This window comes from Nelumbo nucifera, chromosome 6, assembly GCF_055504915.1.
Source record: "Nelumbo nucifera cultivar China Antique chromosome 6, China Antique-T2T, whole genome shotgun sequence".
NCBI lineage: Eukaryota > Viridiplantae > Streptophyta > Magnoliopsida > Proteales > Nelumbonaceae > Nelumbo > Nelumbo nucifera.
This window is the reverse complement of record NC_142654.1, coordinates 10957389-10977738: the sequence shown is the minus strand read 5'-3', so window position 1 is coordinate 10977738 and position 20350 is coordinate 10957389. Positions and strand designations below refer to the sequence as shown.

At 35.5% G+C, this 20350-nt stretch overlaps 1 protein-coding gene across 1 annotated transcript; it reads right to left on the bottom strand.

The window, feature by feature from the left end:
- Positions 1-585: 585 nt before the first annotated feature.
- Positions 586-8078, bottom strand: LOC104587739 (phosphoglycerate/bisphosphoglycerate mutase family protein). Its single transcript, XM_010245460.3, has 9 exons — positions 7597-8078; positions 7022-7127; positions 6685-6901; positions 6476-6594; positions 4858-4956; positions 2764-2817; positions 2556-2654; positions 2330-2437; positions 586-1133 (listed from the first exon to the last, which is right to left on the bottom strand). The coding sequence occupies exons 1-9, from the start codon at positions 7962-7964 to the stop codon at positions 759-761; spliced, it is 1545 nt and encodes a 514-aa protein (XP_010243762.1). The 5' UTR covers positions 7965-8078; the 3' UTR covers positions 586-758.
- Between the last annotated feature and the right edge of the window lie 12272 nt (positions 8079-20350).

Here is a 20350-nt window from a genome sequence, read left to right as displayed (position 1 = left end):
AAGAATCCTTGGACTGTCTTCCCTTGTCATCAAAGGAGACTCGAGAAACACCATTGGATGGATAGGGGAGAAGAACGGTGGACCATGGAGGCTCACTCAGTAGCAAACTGGTTGGCCAAATCGGGTGTCAATAGGGGCTTTTTACAGATGCCTTTGTAATCTGTTATCTGTGTGTGCTTCCTGTTGTACATCGTCTCATGTACCGCTTTCTAGTTTAATAAAATCTGTTATCCTTCATCTCTCTCTCCCGATGCACTAATACTGTTTTCAAGTTTGAAACTAAGGGTCCGTCTGGTTTGCAGTCGAAATTGAAAATAAAATCCTTCAGAATTGGAATCAGAATGGTCTATTCCCATAGTTTGTTTAGTTCAGACAGAAATAGAAATGTAAATTGGAATCAGCAAGAATGAGATTTCATTCCCAAGGGAGGGGTAGGAAATGGCCATTCCCTCAAATGGGGGAATGCCATTCCACCAGGAATGGGAATGGGATTCCGATTCTGCCCAACCAAAACAGCTGAAATCAGAATAGCCCATTCCGATTCTGATTCCAGACCCTATTCCCGCAAACCAAACAGGGCCTAAATTATCAAGAATTTCCATGTTGCCTTCCAAAAAAAAATCACATGTCAAATCTTACAATGAGTATTGTCTATAATGCATCTATTGGTTGAATCCCATTTTCAAATTTCACTATGTGAATCAGAAGAATCTCCTTGAGCTGATCAAGTTATGTTCTGAACATGTACATATTTACAGCTAAAACTCTTCATCATCCACTGTTGGCCTTGTTACAGGTATTGACCACCTACCCAAATGAGCAGTGTAATTTATGCATCGGATGACGCCCCTTCCAGTGGGTCCATCAGGGAAGTCAATGACACTAATGCTAGCAGCATCAAGATGAAATGAACCCATCCATTCTTTTGTCAGGTTTAGACAGTGCCCTATCAATGCAATCTGAACTGCAGGATGTCCAACAACTACCACATTTTGTTGTTGCTCTGCTTCTTCGGACAATTCATCTAAAAGTGAATTCCAGGCTTTTTCTGACTGACCCCATAATTCTGACATGATTCTATCTTCTAATCCATTTAACCAACCAGGATGAAGATGTGCAAACTCAGATGCATTCTATGATAAATAACAGAAAAAGAAAGACAAGTTAGATCCCAAAAATTAACTTAGAATACCTGAAGAAAGAGCAATGCACTAATTAGGTAGCTTAGAGTTAATCAAAATAATTGGAATGAAGATACATCATCCTTTGGTTTGAACATAATAGTAGCACACATGGATTCAAAAAGGTCCAAGAATCAACTTAGAAACCTAAAGAAAGAGCACTACCTAAACTATGTAGCTTCCAGTTAATCAACGTAGATGGGAATAAAGTCCCATCATCCCTCAGTTTGAACATAACATCACAATACATGGATTTAAAAGGCATGCACCAGCACACTAGGTAGCTGCCAAAATCCTTTAATGAGATAGAAGAGATTTGTTGGTAAAAGAAATTTAATTTATGAAAATGAAAGAGCCCTACTAAGTTCCATCAAAAAGAGCTTTGGAGCATAAATATTAAAAGGTATTTTGTTGTACAGTTGTAGGGGAAGATGACCCCTGCCATGACTATGGCAACCACAATATTATGAACCTTACACATACAGAGACAGAAGTATATGATATCCATAATGACAAAGATTATTGTTGCACAATGGCAAATTCCTTCACCATCACCATGACTGTTCAAGAGGTATGAATGTTCAATTATAAGTTTCTGCCACACTAGGGACAGTTACAGAGATGAGAAGAAGAAGAAGACAAAGTTGGAGTTCATCCTGATCTAGTTATAACTAGAGATGTGACACATGGTGAAGAAAAGGGGAGGTGAAAATTAAAGTTTGCCAATTTTAAAAACTGAGTATGGTTAGACTTGGATGAAAATTTTGTCATATATTGGGTCTTGGAATTATTTTCCCTATCAAAATGCATAAAAACCTTGAATAATCAGTCTACAACATTCAGATTATTAATATCGAAACACCAGTTTATATAGTCAACCATGTTTTGGCTTGAGCCTCACTCATGTCCACTTTAAGTCCATTTCTAAGGTTAACGTTTAGGCTATATTTGGTTTGAAGGAAAATGTAGGGAAAGGAAGGGAAAGGTAGGGAAACCTTTACAAAAAGGTTTCATCTTTCCCTTCCTTTCCCTACCTTTTCCTTCAAACCAAACATAGCCTTAGTTCTTTGTCAGATATAACTAAATAGAAAGAGAAATATTAGTGTTTTTCTAATGAAATTTTCGAATAACAAATTCCGATTCCTTACCTTCTTTAATTTATGAAGGATGTGTTCAACCTCCAAGTCTCGCACATGCTTCATCTCTACATATCGAGGCACACAATCAGCACCCAAGCAATCTGCAGCTTCTTGTACCTACAACCAAGTCTGCCAGTTGGAATAAATAGAGAACTCTGGGAGAAAAATTAAATACATCTTCATTGAGGAAATTGGAGATATATGACACAAGATCAATAGCATTGAAAAGCTTTACCTTGGAGATGGCAATTGCTGTTTCAATAGAGGCAATCTGAGGACTGCATATTATTGAGTTCACTTTCAAATCTAGAAGTAGTTCTGCAACTTTTTGGGACTGTAATACGTGCATCAGAGAAAATCAGACCATGAGAACCCATGTGTCCTAAGTGACATATATAAAATTAATAAGATGCTCTTAAATGCAATTGGCAAATATGGCCTACCTGTATGACTCCAAGCATGTTCATTGGCCTGTCTCCAGAAAGTGGAAAAGTAGCCTGTAGAAAAAACTATGAATGGTTGAGAGCATTTTATACAGCACTGTTAAAGTCTTGATTTCAAATCAAGAGGGAGGATCAATAATAGTGCTACTTCACAAAGAACTTAAATAAGAACTTTTTTGAAGAAGAAGAAGAAAATTGTTGAAAGATGAGTTATCCATATTCACCTGTTTTTATTTCCAGTTTTATATTCTTATTTGGGATGTTTTACACCCAGGGGCATTCTGGTCATTTTTTATATCAATATAGATCTCCCTTATAAGTGAAATAAAGGCTGCCGCCTCATAATTTTTTGCCCTCTCAACATTCTTTTCTTCTTTGTTCTCTTCTGTCATCTCTTCCTCTTCTCTTCTATTTCTCTTTTAAGTCTAAACTGAATATGTCAAATTTTTTCACGAGTAAAACATATCAGTTGCAGTGCTTATCATCAATATAGGAAGCATGTGATTTTTATAACAAACAACTCTACATGAGAATTATGCATTGCATTCATTTGACTATACTTATAGATCAGTATGATAAGAATGACTTTCTGTAGTCACACAGCATGCTTCTTTATCAGCAATAGCAATTAAGGGAATTTTAATAATATAAGTAGGAATAACTTCCCCATCAGTCTTCACTGTATAGATGAAGACTGACAAAGCAAACAGCTCAAATCTGATTCAATAAAGAAAACTCAAGTGGTTGAAAATACAAATATTACAAATTAGCCCCTGGCCCTGGAACTCCCATTCTAGTTCCCCTCTAGTAACTCCTGCCCTGGCAAGTGAGTCAGCAAGGCTGTTAGCAGAATCTTGTATCCACCTGAACTAGGGGTGAAAATATAACCAATTTGAAGAAGTTCCACCACATCATCCTAGGCCCTTTATAAATTTAACAAATTCTCAACCAAGGCCTGCCCAAGTTGCAAACCTCACCTCAACAAGATATTTAGAATGGATGCTAATGATTCTACTTCTCTCAGAAAATAGCTAATAGCCCAAGGACTATCTGCTCTTGATGCTAGCCAGCCTACAATCACCCAAAATTCACCTAAACCTTGTAAAAGAGCAATTCCAAAAATAGTGCATGTGCTCATGACCTACTTAGCCCTACAAGGTAGAAGGATGGCCCAGAAAAGCCCCATAAACAACTAACCTACTTAACCATTTGTATTTATTTGAACAGTCAGAGTAGTATAATCAGGGAAAGGTCCAATGATTGGGAATAATACACAATTTAATTTTGGTCCCATTATATCCTAGGTTGAATCCTTGAATAAGTACCCTGCAGCTCTTACATCTTGGAAATGTATCATGGAGGTCTTATAGATTGGTAGTACAAAGATAGATTTTGAAATAGTACACCAATCCACACTTCCAAGTCCAATTGCCATATTGCTAAAACCTAATATGCTTGAGCCTGGTTCATAACTCAGAATAACTGCCACTTCTGTCCTCGTAAGAAGCACAACAATTGTCAAGATAGGATAGGCAGATGCTACCCATTCAGCCCAATGTACATGGAAATATCTACCAAACCAAGAAAGGAAAATTGAAGGAATACAGAGAATATTTGTAATAAACCAGTGATTTATAACGTAATTGTATACTCTTAAAATGAAGTCACCTGTTCCTTATGACACTGACTAGTGGAGGACTCAAAAACAATTTGGGCTGGTTGATGAAAAACAGTTCCTAGGATTTTACATACTTCATGAGGGAAATTAGGCAACTGGCTATGGAGCTGAGAACAAGATTCAATCGGATCCCTAGGTCAGCCAACAGTTAGGCTGATGGACAAGGAAAAGGAGTTAATTGAAGTCAACTGTATTGTGAAATTCCTCAAGAACTTACCCTCAACTTTCTGTTTCTCTCTTATTTTCTATCAAACCAAAAATAACCTTAAATGGAAATTGTAAAAAAAAAGATGGGTGGCTAGTGGTGGTAAGCCAACTAATGCAGTGTTTGCACATCATTTGTGTATACCATTCTTTTTCCATTATCTAACAGATTTTTTATTGTTACCAATAAAAGAACATCACCTGTTTCTTACCTCCACATTGCTCTCTGTAGAACCATGACAGACTAGTATGATCCGTTTGCTGGTTTTTCTACCTCCAAAACTCCCTGCTGCTATGGGTGAATTTGGTGTCTGCAATAACACCATTTTAAAATTCATCATTTCCATGCAGAAAAACTTCATGGTACTGATGAGAAATTGTAAAATCCAAACCAACCAACTTCTTTAATATAAGAAATGACTTCTGTAAAATATAAGGACAAACACTGAAGTCTAAACACGTTTGGCCTATATTCAGTCCCCACTGCTGACATAGATGGTCATAGGTGATACCCATATAGCACCTCCAACTGACCCACAAAATTCTCTCTACATTTTTACACTTGAAAATGAGCTTCAATGTCCACTTCACACAGATCAACTGAACCAAGGAACTGAAGTAGGAACTGATAATCTTGTTCAAATCATTGCAGATGATATCATGCAAACTACATGGGCATTGGTTTAACATAGTTTACTCAGACTAGGCACTGCTTATTCAGTGTTATTGGCTTATTGCATAATGCAAGTTCCTTGCTTAATCACACCAGATTTAAGTCATATATATCGTTGTTAAACTTTGGTCACCAGTTAATTTACTTTAATGTACCAGACTTAAAAACTATGGAATTGTAAGAAATAATCAGAATTGGTAACAACCAAAATTACTTTAGTTTACCAGCATGTTATACTTCAATGAAATTCTAAACCAGCTACATATCTATAGAGGAATCAAATTAATAAAGGACAACAAGAAAAAGTGTCATTGCATTCCCTATTCATAGTGATGTAACCATCTCTTTTTTTATAAGCAACCCATCCTAATCAAAACTCTAAGATACTTCAAAATGCATACAATCTAGGCCAAAATCATGTTATTTGTAAAGTCGTAGTGTCTTCTGACAAGGTTCTAGGACTAGAAAGAATCATCAATTCCTAAATCTTTGCAACATCTTTGTTTTTCATATTAAAGCTATTCATAAACCACGAACTGCTGCTGTTGAAAAGTCCTTATATGCACTACTGCAGTTTAAAAGGAACTTAATAAAGCAAATGGAATTTTAGTCTCTTCTCCGTACAACCAAAATAGTATGTCATTCAGTACTTCCATTGCTTAGCATACCCAACAAAGAGGGTTCATGTGATGACTGGACTGGATTAATGTTCTTGGTGCCAGAATTTTTCATTGGGAAAAGACTCACAATTAATGGTTATGACAAAAAGGAAAGAAAAACAAAAAGAAAATCTATGATCCAAGTATTTGTGTTTGCACTGGCATTGATTATGGAATCAATCTGAACCATCAACGAATCAGGAAAAACTAAAATCATTAGGAATGTAAATGTAAATCAATGTAGAGGATTGAAGCAGTTAACATGGACATATTATTAGTAAAAATCACAAAGGCATGAAACCTAAAGCAGCTTAAATAAGTCGAACCAGAAATTAATGGACACCCCTTGTTTCCTCTACTAAGATCAGTTTAGTGTGTCTATGAACATAGGCAAAACCTTATTGCCCTCTTCTTGGTGAGTTAAATACAGCAAGCGATGTGCTAACAAGGTTACACAATCTATGGTTTGAAATCCTAATACATAAATTGGGATTCTACCTGATTTAAGCGATTGAGACAGATATATGGAGATCCACCTTCAGACCGTGGGGTGAAGTCAAGCACAGTCACACCACAATTGCTCTGGAGTAAAATCCTGAAATATTCAGTGGCTAATCCTGATAAAAATATAAAGTAAAAAACTTCATGTCAGACTGATCTTTCATAAGCTTCAACAGTTAAATAACAATAAAAGGGGAGTAAAGTACCGATTGCTGTGGCAACAAGAGCTTGATTAACTGCATTGTGAGCAACCACGAGCACAGACTTTCCTTCATGAGTTAGGATTTTGTCCCAGCAGTTTCTAGCACGAGCCCACAACTCTCTCACTGGATAATGACCATCTATGTTAAAGTTTGCAGCATCTATCTGCCATTGACGGTAAGCATTACCAAACTTTGATTTTCCTTCTTGCTTCAGTAGACCCTGAAGTCCATCAACAATCAGTGACCTAAGGTCGTTATTGACATATCAGGACTAATGAAAGCTTAGATATCACCAATAGTTGTATTTGTTTCAAAATATAAACTCAGAAATCAAACTAACTTGGAATGAATAAAGATCAATTTCTCTGAGGCCATATTCTGGAATCATCTCCTCCTTGCGTGCACCCCATATAATTTCAGCCGTTCTCTTTGATCTAATCAGGGGGCTGGCACAGATAAAATCCTTAATTGTGTCATTATAAGAAAGGAAAAAACATATTTTAACTAACATACAAGAATGTGCAAATGTCCAAACCAAAACCGAAATGAAAGCAGTTCTCTTGGAACTTTTAAGCTGGCAAGTAGAAAGAATGTCCGGCCATAATGAAGAATTCTTCCTTAAACTTCAATCTGTAAAGAATTTTTAAAGTTACAAAGAACACATAAATAAGGAACTGAAAGAATTAAAAAAAAATAGTGTTTCAAAAACAACCAGGAGAGTCAGAAATAAAAGATATAATTGTAAACAGTAAGAGCATTCAAGGAAAAGCAGAAACTCATCGTCTCATCAAAGAGATTCTTTATATATTAAAAATTCAAAGCCAGCATTTTAGTAATTGAGAAATCCTGAACTGCGTGCGCGGACAATGATAAACTCGAAATTAAGGACGAGTAGAAAACAAAATTATTTCTAACCTGGTGAAACAGACATCGAAGCTATCATCGATAAGCATCTGCCGAGACGTTTCTGCTTGAGACTCGCCTTTGTGGGTGAGAACGGAGAAGTCGGAGCTGCCCTGGATCCGACCTTCCTCGTTCCAAGTACTCTGCCCATGCCTCACCAAAACGACCCTCTTTGATGCAGTGATCGAAGGAAATGAAAGTGAGGTATATAGATGAGAATCTAAATCTCCCACTTTCGAACTAGGTGATTTCTGCAAGCCCGAGGACGATCGGATTCGGAAAAAATTAGTTTTTCGTCGGCTGTAAAAATGGAATCTTGGAGTTCTGTGATGAACAAAGAAGGGGTCATGGCCAATAAGAGGCGATGTGAGGGAGAGCATTTGAATAGATTTTGATTTCCTTGGAATTAATTTGCAGTGTGGAACAGCTCGAACTCGAAGCAAGCGAGTCAGTAAGCTGTAAGCCTGTAAACTCTAACGGGTATTGATTTCTTTTCTTTTCAACGAGAGCTGCGATTGGTTGTTTGTTTTGATATTTTGTTCTTCGTATGGTTACCGTTGGTTCCATCATCGTGAGGAAAAAACAATGCCAAGTGGACATAAGAGAGCACATGCTGTTATCTATCGAGACTCGTGGCCAGTGGACCAGGCTCATGGAGGTAGGTTTATGCAAACCACATTTGCTAAGACACTGTCCAAAGGTGCAAAAGTGCAAAATCAGATTTTAAAAAATTTAAATGACTTCACATATGCTTTTTCATTGATAGAGGGTATGTTTAAATCAAATGGGTCAACGTATAATTAAGTCTATTTGAAAAAAAAAAAAAAACTATGAAACTTAGGATATGATTAAATCTTTTATCCTTATTTTTTTAATTAACAAAATTGCCTAATCTTACTCAACTATAAATTCTTTCCTTAATTCACTTATTTAAGCCTTCTCATTTATTTACTTAAGTTTCAAAACCCTCCCATACACATGATTAATCAAAATCCCTACTCTCTTTCTGCTTCGATTATATTTATCTTTACTCTTCCGATCTTTTTCTACAAAATTGTCTTTTTTCCATGGATTATGAATAGAGCTGTAAATCGAGTGGTATTGCAAAGTGTTAGCACAACACAATCATATGGACCATATTGGGCTTAGGGTTTCATGTTCATGGGTCGTTACAATATGGCACGACTAAGCAGGAAGCGCCGCCCATAGCCCATGTGCTGGCACGGCTTGGGCCGACCCAGCCTAACCCGTGGTACAGCCTAGCATGGCCATATATATATAGGATTTGGCCCTCCATTGACATGGTGGCAAATGGCACCTCGGAACAACTAGGTGACACCCGAAACCACTTAGGCAACAACTTGCCTTAGCCAAGTTGGTGGTGTCCGACCTGGCGGCCCAGGCGCGACCTGGCGGCCTGGAACAGGCGCAACCTGGTGCGGCCTGGAACAGGCACGACCTGGTGCGGCCTGGAACAAGCGCGACCTGACGGCCTGGCAAGGGTGCGACCTAGCAGCCTGGCACAGGCGCCGACCTGGCGGCCTGACACAGGCACCAACCTAGCGGCCTGGAACAGGCGCCGACCTGGTGGCCTGGCACAGGCACCAACCTGGCGACCTGCGAGTCGTGCGAGACGTGCTCCCCAACAAATTCGGCATGCATATTCTAACACTCCCACGATCCTTGGAAGTTGGCCCACGTGCTGAACGATCCTAAGGGTGGTCAACGTGCATGGTGGTTGCCTCAGGGAATCTCAGACCACTTAGACGACTTCTCAGAAATCTCAGATGCGGTGCGTGAAACCCACGCCAAACAATGCCTATATAAGGCACCAACCCCAATGACATAAGGGGGACAAGTAAGCATATTCAAGCTCTCATACTTTGTGATTTTTAGCTCGCATTCTATTATGAGAGTACTGACTTAAGCATCAGAGCGACCTCGCCGAGTTAGCCACCCCGGGTCAGCCACCTTGGGTCCTCTGACATTGATTCCTTGCAAGTCTCTAAAGAACGACGAAGCTCAACAATCAATCCAGCTCGGCCCTCTAGTCAGCTCGTCACCTAATAGGCAACTCGGCCCTCTGGTCAGCTCAGCAACTAATAGGCAGCTCGGCACTCTGGTCAGCTCATCACCTAACCTGCCTAGCTTGGCCCAATCAATTCGGCACCTAACCTGCTCAACTCAGCCCAGTTAACTCGGCACCTAATCTGCCCCCAGCTCAGACCAAATGACGAGGTACTTAGCCAAAAAATCGATACATCACCAAAATTTGATTCATCAATTGGCATCGTCTGTGGGAAACACTACAAAAAGCTAAGTTCTCATCCTCCGAAAGGCCAAGTCCTCTTCTCCCAGAAAGCTAAGTTCTCACCTTTTAGAAACTAAAAGCTCTCACTTTCTAATTTCCATTTTTTATGAACTCAAAGACTATGCAGGAAGTTGATGCCCAATAGACTAAGCAGCTCTACTAACTTTATTTCACCTCGGATAAAGCCTCGTCAGTCCTCTTCGCGAGGTACCCTCTACAAAGATGAGCTCTTCGTGGCTTCCACGGGAGTAAGCGGCCAACAGACTGCATGGACACCCCTATCGGTCGAGCCTTCCAAGGCTCCCGTGCGAGCTAGTGACCTAAAGTCAATAGTGCTACCCCCGTAGGTCGAGCTCCTAGTAGCTTCTTGTAGGAGTGGGTAACCGACGTCACTAACGAGGCTGATGCAACGCAGCCGTGGCCCAGGCGTGACTTGGCGGCCTATCCCAAGCACGAACTGGCGGCCTGGCCCAGGCGCAACCTGGCGCGGCCTGGCCCAGGTGCGACCTGGTGGTCTGGCCTAGGTGCGACCTGGCGGCTTGGCCTAGGCGCAACCTGGCGACCTGGCCTAGGCGCGAACTGGCAAAGACTTTGGCACCACATAAGACCCAATCGCCTCTTTGGCATGGGCAAAATCAAAGATCAAGGAGAGTGGACTACGAGTCGCTCCCAGAGCCTAAGGGCTAAAGTGCCGAACTGCCAAAGACTTCGGCACCACATAAGACCCAGTCGCCTCTTGGGCATGGGCAAAATTAAAGATCAAGGAGAGTGGACTGTGAGTCGCTCCCAGAGCCTAAGGGCTAAAGTGCTGAATTGGCAAAGACTTCGGCACCACATAAGACCCAGTCGCCTCTTCGGCATGGACAAAATCAAGGGTAAGGAGAGTGGACTGCAAGTTGCTCCCAGAGCCTAAGGAATTAAATCGACGCTTATGAGCTCATCGAATTAGTCATTTCAGGCCAAAAGGAGCAATTTGCTCCCTTCGCCGAGTTACTTTCGGATCGGGAGTGGGGAGCAAATGATGATGGCGGATTTGGCCCTCCACTGACATGGTGACACATGGCACCTCGGAACAACTAGGTGACACCCGAAACCACTTAGGCAACAACTTGCCTTAGCCAAGTTGGTGGTGCCCGACCTAGCGTGACCTGGCGGCCTGGCATAGGCGCGACCTAGTGGCCTATCATTCCAAAGCTCCCCATAGTCAGACATGTGATTCATTTACATTCAGACACCTGTCATTACAAAGATTTAAACAAAATAGAAACGTGTCAAATTCTAATTAGTGGTAGTTCAAGAACAGAGCCCACTAGATATGTCAAATTCTAATTAATAGTAGTTCAAGAAAAGAGCCCACTAACATGGACAGTGGAGCCTACCACCATGTAGAGTTGTGAGAAGTGGAAAACTCTCACTTTCAATCCTTTCCTAAAAAAAAGGAAATTGTGTTATTAATTAATGTTAACTACTAAACTAATCTATTAATTCCAGCTATTAACTACTTCTAATTAATTAATTACAACTATTAATTACTAATGATAATTATTGTTAATTACCGATTGGTTATTGTTAACTACCTCCAATTAATTAATTCCAAGTATTATTTACTAATAATAATTACTCATTGATAATAATTAATTACTAAAAATCATTTCTTATAGTAATTACTGATAATTTATTACTCACAATATTGCTCATTATTAAGTCAAAATGATGATTAATTAATAAATATTTTCATAATGGTAATTAATAATTCGGAAATAATCATTTTATATTTATATTAACTCATATTAATTATTTTCAAAAAATCTAATGCTAATTATTTATATTATAATTATTATCAGAAATTATAATTCATACATTTATATGAAATAATTAATTATATTATTATAAGTAATTATAATTAATTCTATTATTATTCTCTAATAAATACTTCATTTAGTGAAAGTTAAATTATAAAACTTTCTATTATTCAATATTTTTAAACTTAAAGAATTACAAAAGCAAATATTATTTTATGAATTAACTAAAAATTGTATTTATAACAAATTAATTACTTAATAAAAATAATAATAATAAAATAATAATAATAATACTTTAATATTACTGATTTTAAAATCAATGCACACATAATAAGAATATATTATTAGTTAATAATAATAATATTCTTATTATTATTACTGATTTCATAATTATTAATATATTAATAATACTAATTATTATTAAAAAATGTTAACAGCAAAATTTAATTACTTAAAATTATTTGCTGAAATTACCCATTTTAATCTAGATAGATAATTAATTAATAATTTTAATTTCTTATAATTATTATTTACTGAATAATTTTAATTACTCTTTGATTAACGACCTTATTTTTGAATAATTGGTTTTTTTATGTTCAATATATTTTTTTTGCAAAAAATCCAAATAATTTTTCATTTGCAATGCTAACCATTTTATTTTTCTCTTATTCAGTTTTTCAAAAGATAAAAAAATAAATTAATGATATTTACCTATTTTTATCAAATTATGTATTTATCAAGTTGTTGTCATTGATGATGACGATGATGATGAGTCAACTTTTTGAAAGAGAAGAGTACTAATAATAATTAATGACTTCTAATTAATTAATTTCAGCTATTAATTACTAATAACAATAACTCACTGATAATAATTAATTACTAATAATAATTTCTTATAATAATTATTGCTAATACTTAATTACTGATATTAAATAATTACTAATAATATTTCTCATTATTAATTCAGAATGATAATTAATAACAATTTTAATAAAGGTAATTAATAATTAGAAAATAATCATTTTATATTTATATTAACTCATATTAGATATTTTGGAAATAAATATTTAATGTTAATTATTTATGTTAGAATTATTATCAAAAATTATAATTCGTACATTTATATGAAATAATTAATTATATGATTATTGTTAGTAATTATAATTAATACTTATGTTAAGTATTACTAATTATTACTAATAATTATAATTAATTATTATCAATAATTATAATTAATTATTACTAATAATAATGATCTTCTGATAAAATTTAATTACTGATTATAATTACTTACTGATAATTAATTCCTTAATTATAATAATGATAATTATTACTTCAGAATGTTAATTAATTAATGATAATTAATAAGTATTTTAATAATGCAAATTATTAATCAGGATAAAATCATTTTATATTTATATTAATTCATATTAACTATTTTATAAATATATAATTAGTGTTACTTATTTACATTATTATTATTATAAGTAATTATAATAAATACTATTAGTATTCTCAGATAAATATTTCATTTGGTTAAAGTTAAATTATAAACTTTCAATTATCCATTATTGTTAAACTAAAAGAAATATAAAAGCAATTATTATTTCAGGAATTAACTAAAAATCATAATTATAAAAAATTAATTATTTCATAATAATAATAATAATAATAATTTAATATTACTGATTTCAAAATCAATACACACATAATAAGAATATATTATTAGTAAATAATAGTAATTATAATATACTTATTATTATTATTGATTTCATAATTATTAATCTATATTACTCAATAAAGACATGGAATAAAAAAAAATATTCAAATTGCTACTAAATAAATGAACTAAAAATTTATGATTATTCTAATTGACTTGAATTTGACACATCAACATATCCAAAATTATAATTTCAACCTACATTTTCTATTTCTATCTCCTAATTCCCATAATTCAAACAAAGCATTATGTTACGTACATGTTTCCCTACCTTTTTCCTAAAGATAAATTCTAGCTAGTCTACGTGCACTATGAGGAGGTTAGACTTAAAATCCGTAACCATGATCGACCAAAAGAAGCGTTGCCACCTAACTTGGAGGTGACTTCCATACTTAAGATGGTATCATTATTCTCCTTTCTTTCATGTTTCCTTTGTTGGATGGGCTTTGGAGTCCTGGTTAAATTATCAGTTGATTATAGTCATATATTTTTCATCTCTTAGTTCAGAGGATGGATGCATTTGCAAATATTGTTTAGCATGGATTGTTTTTCTTAGCAACTCTCTGAATGATTTTCTTCCTTCTTTGTCTCTTTGAATGGATATCATTTAAATGCTTTTTATCCATTCATATGTCCCTAAATATTAAGCAGTATTGATGATATTGTTGTAAATATCCATCTAATTTTACTATTTTATAAATAGATTAATGATTTCAAAGTTATTGATACTTTTTTGGGGGTGGGTTGCTCAATAGGACATTGATTTTTTATTGTTAAATAGTAAATTTCAAATTAAATGATACTGTAGTTGCCCCTTACTTAGTATAGATAAAACATGGTAAGTCTCTTAAATCAAATAAGTAGACTACCCTAAATGTCTATTATAAATAATTAAAAAATTAAAGAATTCAAATTAAATCAAATAATTACTTGCTGAAAATTACTGAATTAAGTAAATAATAATAACAATAAATTATTTATAGAAATAATAATAATAATAATAATCATCAAGTACTTAATTAAGTAAATAGTAAAAAATGAAATAACAATCATCAATTATTATTAATGTTTATTCAAAGCATGCCCCATAACAATTATTGAATACAGTAATTAAACCTTAAATAAGAATCAATATTTATTAACAGTCATTAAAATTGTTAAGCCAAATCATTAATGTTTATTCTTAAATTCAAAATATGAATTAACAAATCTATTATATAATAATTATAGTCGGTTGGAAAAAATATTTTAAGTAAATATTTAAATATTACAAATTTATTTAATATTATTGCTATATAACAAAAATTTTAAATTAAATACTAAAATAAAATAATAATAATGGTTAAATTAAAGTAATAAATGGTTCAAGTTGAATTTAGTGACCCGTATAATTTTACAGGTTTGACATATAAGAGTCAATTTATGTGGATCGATAGACTATATGAGTGTCTTAAAAAATGGTATTTTATAAACAATAATAAAAAATGGTAATAAAAATCATTAATGTATATATATATATATAATAACTTCCCTGTACTCAGTACGGGGTCATTCACTAGTAAGACTACAACTTGAGTGGGGTTGAAGATCAAGTTAGGGTTAGGGATGAGGCACTGACCAACCCAACCTAAACCTGACTTAACTTCATATTTGCATGCATAAGTATTATATAAACATGACTTTATGTATATAAATACTTATGTATATATGTGTATTGGTGTATGCATATGCAACTATGCATTCATAAATGTACATATGGATGCCTATTATTTTCACTACAAGTATTTATGTGTTTATATATGTATTATGCACCTATCTACTATCTATTTATCTACATGTATATTCATATTGTATGTCAAAAAATTTAAAGGTAAAATTTTTTCTAAAACACATGATATGTAATAATGCTAAAATTGACTTAACTTGATAATTATGTTCTAAAACATGACAACTGTGTTCTTTTACATGTAATAATATTCTAAAATTGAATTAACTTGAACCTTTGAATTTAGGAAATAATGCTCTGTTTGGAAAGAGTACAAATACAAATATTATGTAGAGTGTAAAATCTTACATTTTGTATTATTTTGTATGTATTTATACTCTTTCCAAACTGAGCCTAAAGAACATTTGGCAAAAAGTAATATTGAAGTTAGGCCAACAGAACCTAACCCAGACCGACCTGCATCCCTATATATATATATATACACAAAATTTACATAAAAATAATTTTGATTGTGTTATTGTATTATATATTCGTCATAATAGATAAAAATAAGTAGGGAATATTTTTTCTCCTCGTCAGTTCCAAACGACGAGCCTTTCCCATTCCTTCTTCTTGCCTTTCCCTTTTCCAAACTTATAGGTCAAGGAGGTTATCAATACATAGGTTGAAGAAGTTGATGATGAAGAGTTTCAGAAGTTTGCAAAAATCTTCTGCAAGCCGACGATCTCGGCTCCGTGAGATTGATCGCGAAGAAAGAGGATGTAAAGACAGATGGAGATTGGCAAAGCTACCACTTCATCCTTCCTGGTTCGATTCCCAGAAAGAAATTAATATGATGTTGGACCGTGGAGTTACAATGGAAACGCATTAATCCCTGTGGAGAAATGTGATGATCAGGTATCAGGTTGATACTTGATAGATAGGGCTTCCAACTCTTATAAATTGGATGAATTTGAAGTGGAAATGTGCATATATATATATGGTTTCAACTTCATAACTTGCCCCTCAATAAGTACTATTTGATAACGGATCGATGTTGCCATGAATCTTGCTAGCTAGTGTGGTGGGAGAGCCCATTGAAACACAACCCCAAGAAGTGGATTAGATGTTGCTTGTGTGGTAGAATTGGACCTCATCATCAGTTGAATATGGAAGGAGGATTACATTCGTTACAGGATATTGACAAATGGCAAATTTGGAGAAAAACAATCTATTGTCGCGTGACGTCCATGAATATTGATTGGACTTGGAGTGACAGAGGGAGAGGGAGAGGGAGAGGGAGAGGGAGAGGGAGAGGGGCATGTGGAAACGGCTACGGCCTACGGATGGATGGTGTCATGGTGAGTTGGTGGCCAAGTGGATTTGGATTACTGCTATCATATTCATTTATTGACAAGAATCCCGATCGCGTGATGATGCTGAAATCCTTAAACTTTCAAGTTTCAACTGAACAGGAGGACAAATTAGTATTGACAGGTTGGCCTTCTAGGCCCATAAAGAGCGAGTTTGAATCCTTTTGAACACCACCACAGGCTCAATGAGGTTTTTGGTTTGGAACAACTGTCAAGGAGGGGACCTACAGTTGGTCACTTCCAAGGGCTCCTAACTCGATACACACCTGAATTTTTCTTTTCGTCAGAGACCCAACAAGAGTTGAAAGAAAAAAAAAACAGAGAAGATCCTTCGTTTTGGTTGAACAACATCCAATTGGACATCTTACATTCATGTCAAAACTCAATACTCCATAGCGGCAAGAGTGACGGGATGGCCAAATTTTTCAGTGTGGGTTTTCCTGTGCTATTATACTCACCCCAGTAGTCAGTAGAGTTGGTAGACAGTCTTTCTTTGAGGATGTTAAAAATTTTGCTTCCAATGCTCACAACCCGTGGTGTTTAGTTGGAGATTTGAACTTGATTTGTAATAGAAATGACAAGTTCGGTGGAAATTTCTCTTCTCCAGCAGTTGATGAATCACTTGGGGATCCAAACTCTATTAAACATATAAATCAGACTAAGGCCATGTTTGATTGTTGGGGAGTGCTTATTCAAAATAAGTGCTTATTTAGGCCATTAAGCACTTATTGGTATTTAGGAAATAAATCCGAAATAAGTACTTATTTTAAAAATAAGCACTTATTTTTTAAGTCCAAATTTTTAGTTTTTTTTAAGTGTTTTTAAAATAAGTATTTATTTATTTTTTCTTCCAAAATTATCCCCAATTGAATTTTATAAAAGTACTTTTATGAAAGTACTTTTACAAAAGTGCTTTCGTAAGGGTACTCTCTTAAAAGTGCTTCCATAAAAGTACTTTTACAAAAGTGATTTCCTAAAAATACTTTCATAAAAGTATTTTTATAAAAGTAATTTAAGAAAGGTGCTTTCAAAGTGTATATTTTGAAAATTTGAAAAAAAAAATAATAAAGGACAAAATAGTTACAAATGCTTATTTAAGTGCTTATTAGAGAAAAGATTACCAAACACCCAATATAAAATAAGTGTTTGTTCTAAAAAATCAACACTTGAAAAAGTTGGATGCCAAATACAAATAAGTGTTTATTCCAATAAGCATTTGTTTTTAAACACTTATTTTTAAATTAAGCACTCCCAAACGTGGCCTAAGTCAAATTCCGTGGAGGAAGCCAAAGACTTCAGGCCTATTGGACTTTGGAGCGTGTTGTATTAGATCATTACTAAAGTAATCACTCAAAGACTGAAGAATGTTCTCCCATTTCTTATATCTTCGTTCCAGTCAGCTTTCACACTAGGAAGGAAAATTTCAGACAATACCATCATCTGCAATGAAGTGATCCACATTATAAGAAAACAAAAAGGAAAGACATGTTATTTCATGCTAAAATTATACCTTAGTAAGGCCTATGATCTACTGTTGGTGACCATTTCTCCCCTTCTCATGGTCTCCGGCAAGGGTGCCCCCTATCACCATACTTGTTCTTACTTTGTACTGAAGTGCTTTCTCAGTTGATGCAGCAAAAGTTAGAATCTCGAGAATTGCATGGCATCAGATTTGGCAGAGCATGTTTGAAACTTAATCATCACCTTTTTGTAGACGATCTATTAGTTTTGGGTAAATGTACCCTAGAGAAGTTAATGGCATTAAAGAAACACTCCATCAATTCTGTAAATGGTTTGGGCAAGAACTCAACATCCAAAAATCCTCTATTTACTTCAGCAATAACACCCATAGAAGAGTAAAATTGAGGATTGCATCTTCTTTTGGTGTGGAAGTAATGGGGGAAGCAGATACATAACTTGGTGGACCTATGTTTGTGGATCGTTTTAGAGGGGTGGGATGGAATTTCTTGATTGGCAAAATAAAAAATAAGCTTCAATGCCGGAAAGCTTGAACCCTTTTACAAGCAGAGAGAACTGTTTTGATTAAACCCACTCTTCAATCCATTCCTATTTACTACATTCAAACATTTCTCTTGCCAAAGATGGTGTGTAATTAAATAAATTCACTTTGTAGAGATTTTTGGTGGAATGGTAACAAGGAGAGTAAAAAAAATCATTTAAAGGCATGGAGATCTTTGTTGAAGCCTAAAGAAGAAGGGGTCTTGGACTCATGGATGTAGAATGCAGAAATAAGGACTTATGGGTAAAATGATGTTGGCATTTTTGCAATGAAGACAATGCACTTTGGATGAAAGTTCTAAGGGCGAAGTATGTATCAAATCACTCGTTTTGGTCCTTTTGGAACATTAAATTGAAGAATAATTTTTCATTGTGTTTGGTTCAACCTCCTTAATAGTAGAGAGTTAATCCTAAAAGGGTGTAAAATTGTAAACGGCTAGTAGAAGATGGGCGAAAAATTGATATATTACATGATCCTTGGCTATACAACAACTCTCTTATATCGCTAAGGGTGGCAAATATCATAAATATGCAGACATGTCCTAGAGGGAGGACCTCATTCATATGCTTTTCACCCCAAGACAATTGAGGTGATCCTAAAGATTCAGCTATTGATGATGCGTGTTTTGGTAGTTCCTGGCTGGCAGGTGACTCGGATGCCTAATTGAACAGTTTCTAGCTGGAAGATGGCTCGGACGCCAAACTAAATAATGACGAGTTGTATAGTTTATTGGGGCAACTTGCAAGGAAGCAATGTGAAAGTGCTCAGGTTGCTTTAGCCGGAATGGGCACTTTGATGCTTAAGTCACCGAGCTGGAGATTTTTGAGAGAGTTAAAAGTAAGACAGTTAAAGAGCTATAAGACCTGAATTGTGCATACTTTTTGAGGTTGGAGGTAAGGCCCTTATATAGGCATTGTTTGGTGTGGGCTTTACGCACTGCGTCCAAGATCTCTAGAAAAAACGTGTCTAACTAGTCTAAAGTCTTCAGAGGTAGTCATGCACGTAGACCAATCTTTGCACCTTATTCGGTTTCCTCCAGAACATTTGGTGTGGGAGCCAACTTGCGAGAGACCCGGGAGTGATAGGATGTATGCAGAATTGGTCGACGAAAATATCTCGCAGGTTGCCTCCTGGACCTCAATCAGGTCGGAAAGCCCTCAAGGGAGGTTGCTCCTCACGTCGAGGTCACTTCGGCCAATACTGTTGAGGTATCATAGGTCAGCCCTTGACAAGATGCTGCTAGCTGCCCTGAGTTGTGGATAAGGTTGCCAGTTAGGTTTCCTCCAAGTTGGTGGAGGTAGGCCTCTAGAGGTAAGTCGCCAACTGGGACTCCATCATTTTGGCTAAGGCAAATCATCGCCTAAGTGGTGTCGAGGTGTCATCTAACTGTTCTGAGATGCCATGTATCCTACTGTCAGTGGAAGGTCAAATCTTCCCTCATCAACTTGCCTACATCTCAAAAAATGAATTGTTTGGTGTGGACTCCTACTCCTCATGGTAATTTCTCCACTTGGTCTTGTTTAAAACTCCTCTTATTAGAGGAAAACGAATGCTGAGGCAAGGAAAATATTTTGGGTAGATTAACTTGGAAACAACTTTGGTACTACAAGAATCTTCCCCCAAGAATTATACTCTTCATTTGGCATTGTATATATAGAACTGTGCCAACTAAAGAATGTTTATATCAGCACTTCAAAATTAGTGACACCACATGCGATCTATGTGGAGAAATAGTTGATTCCTTGGAACACATTCTCCTCTACTGTCCAACGGCGGTTTGGCTCCAATATGAACCTAAGAATGGAAGGGTTTCAGAATCAGAGTGTGGTTGATTG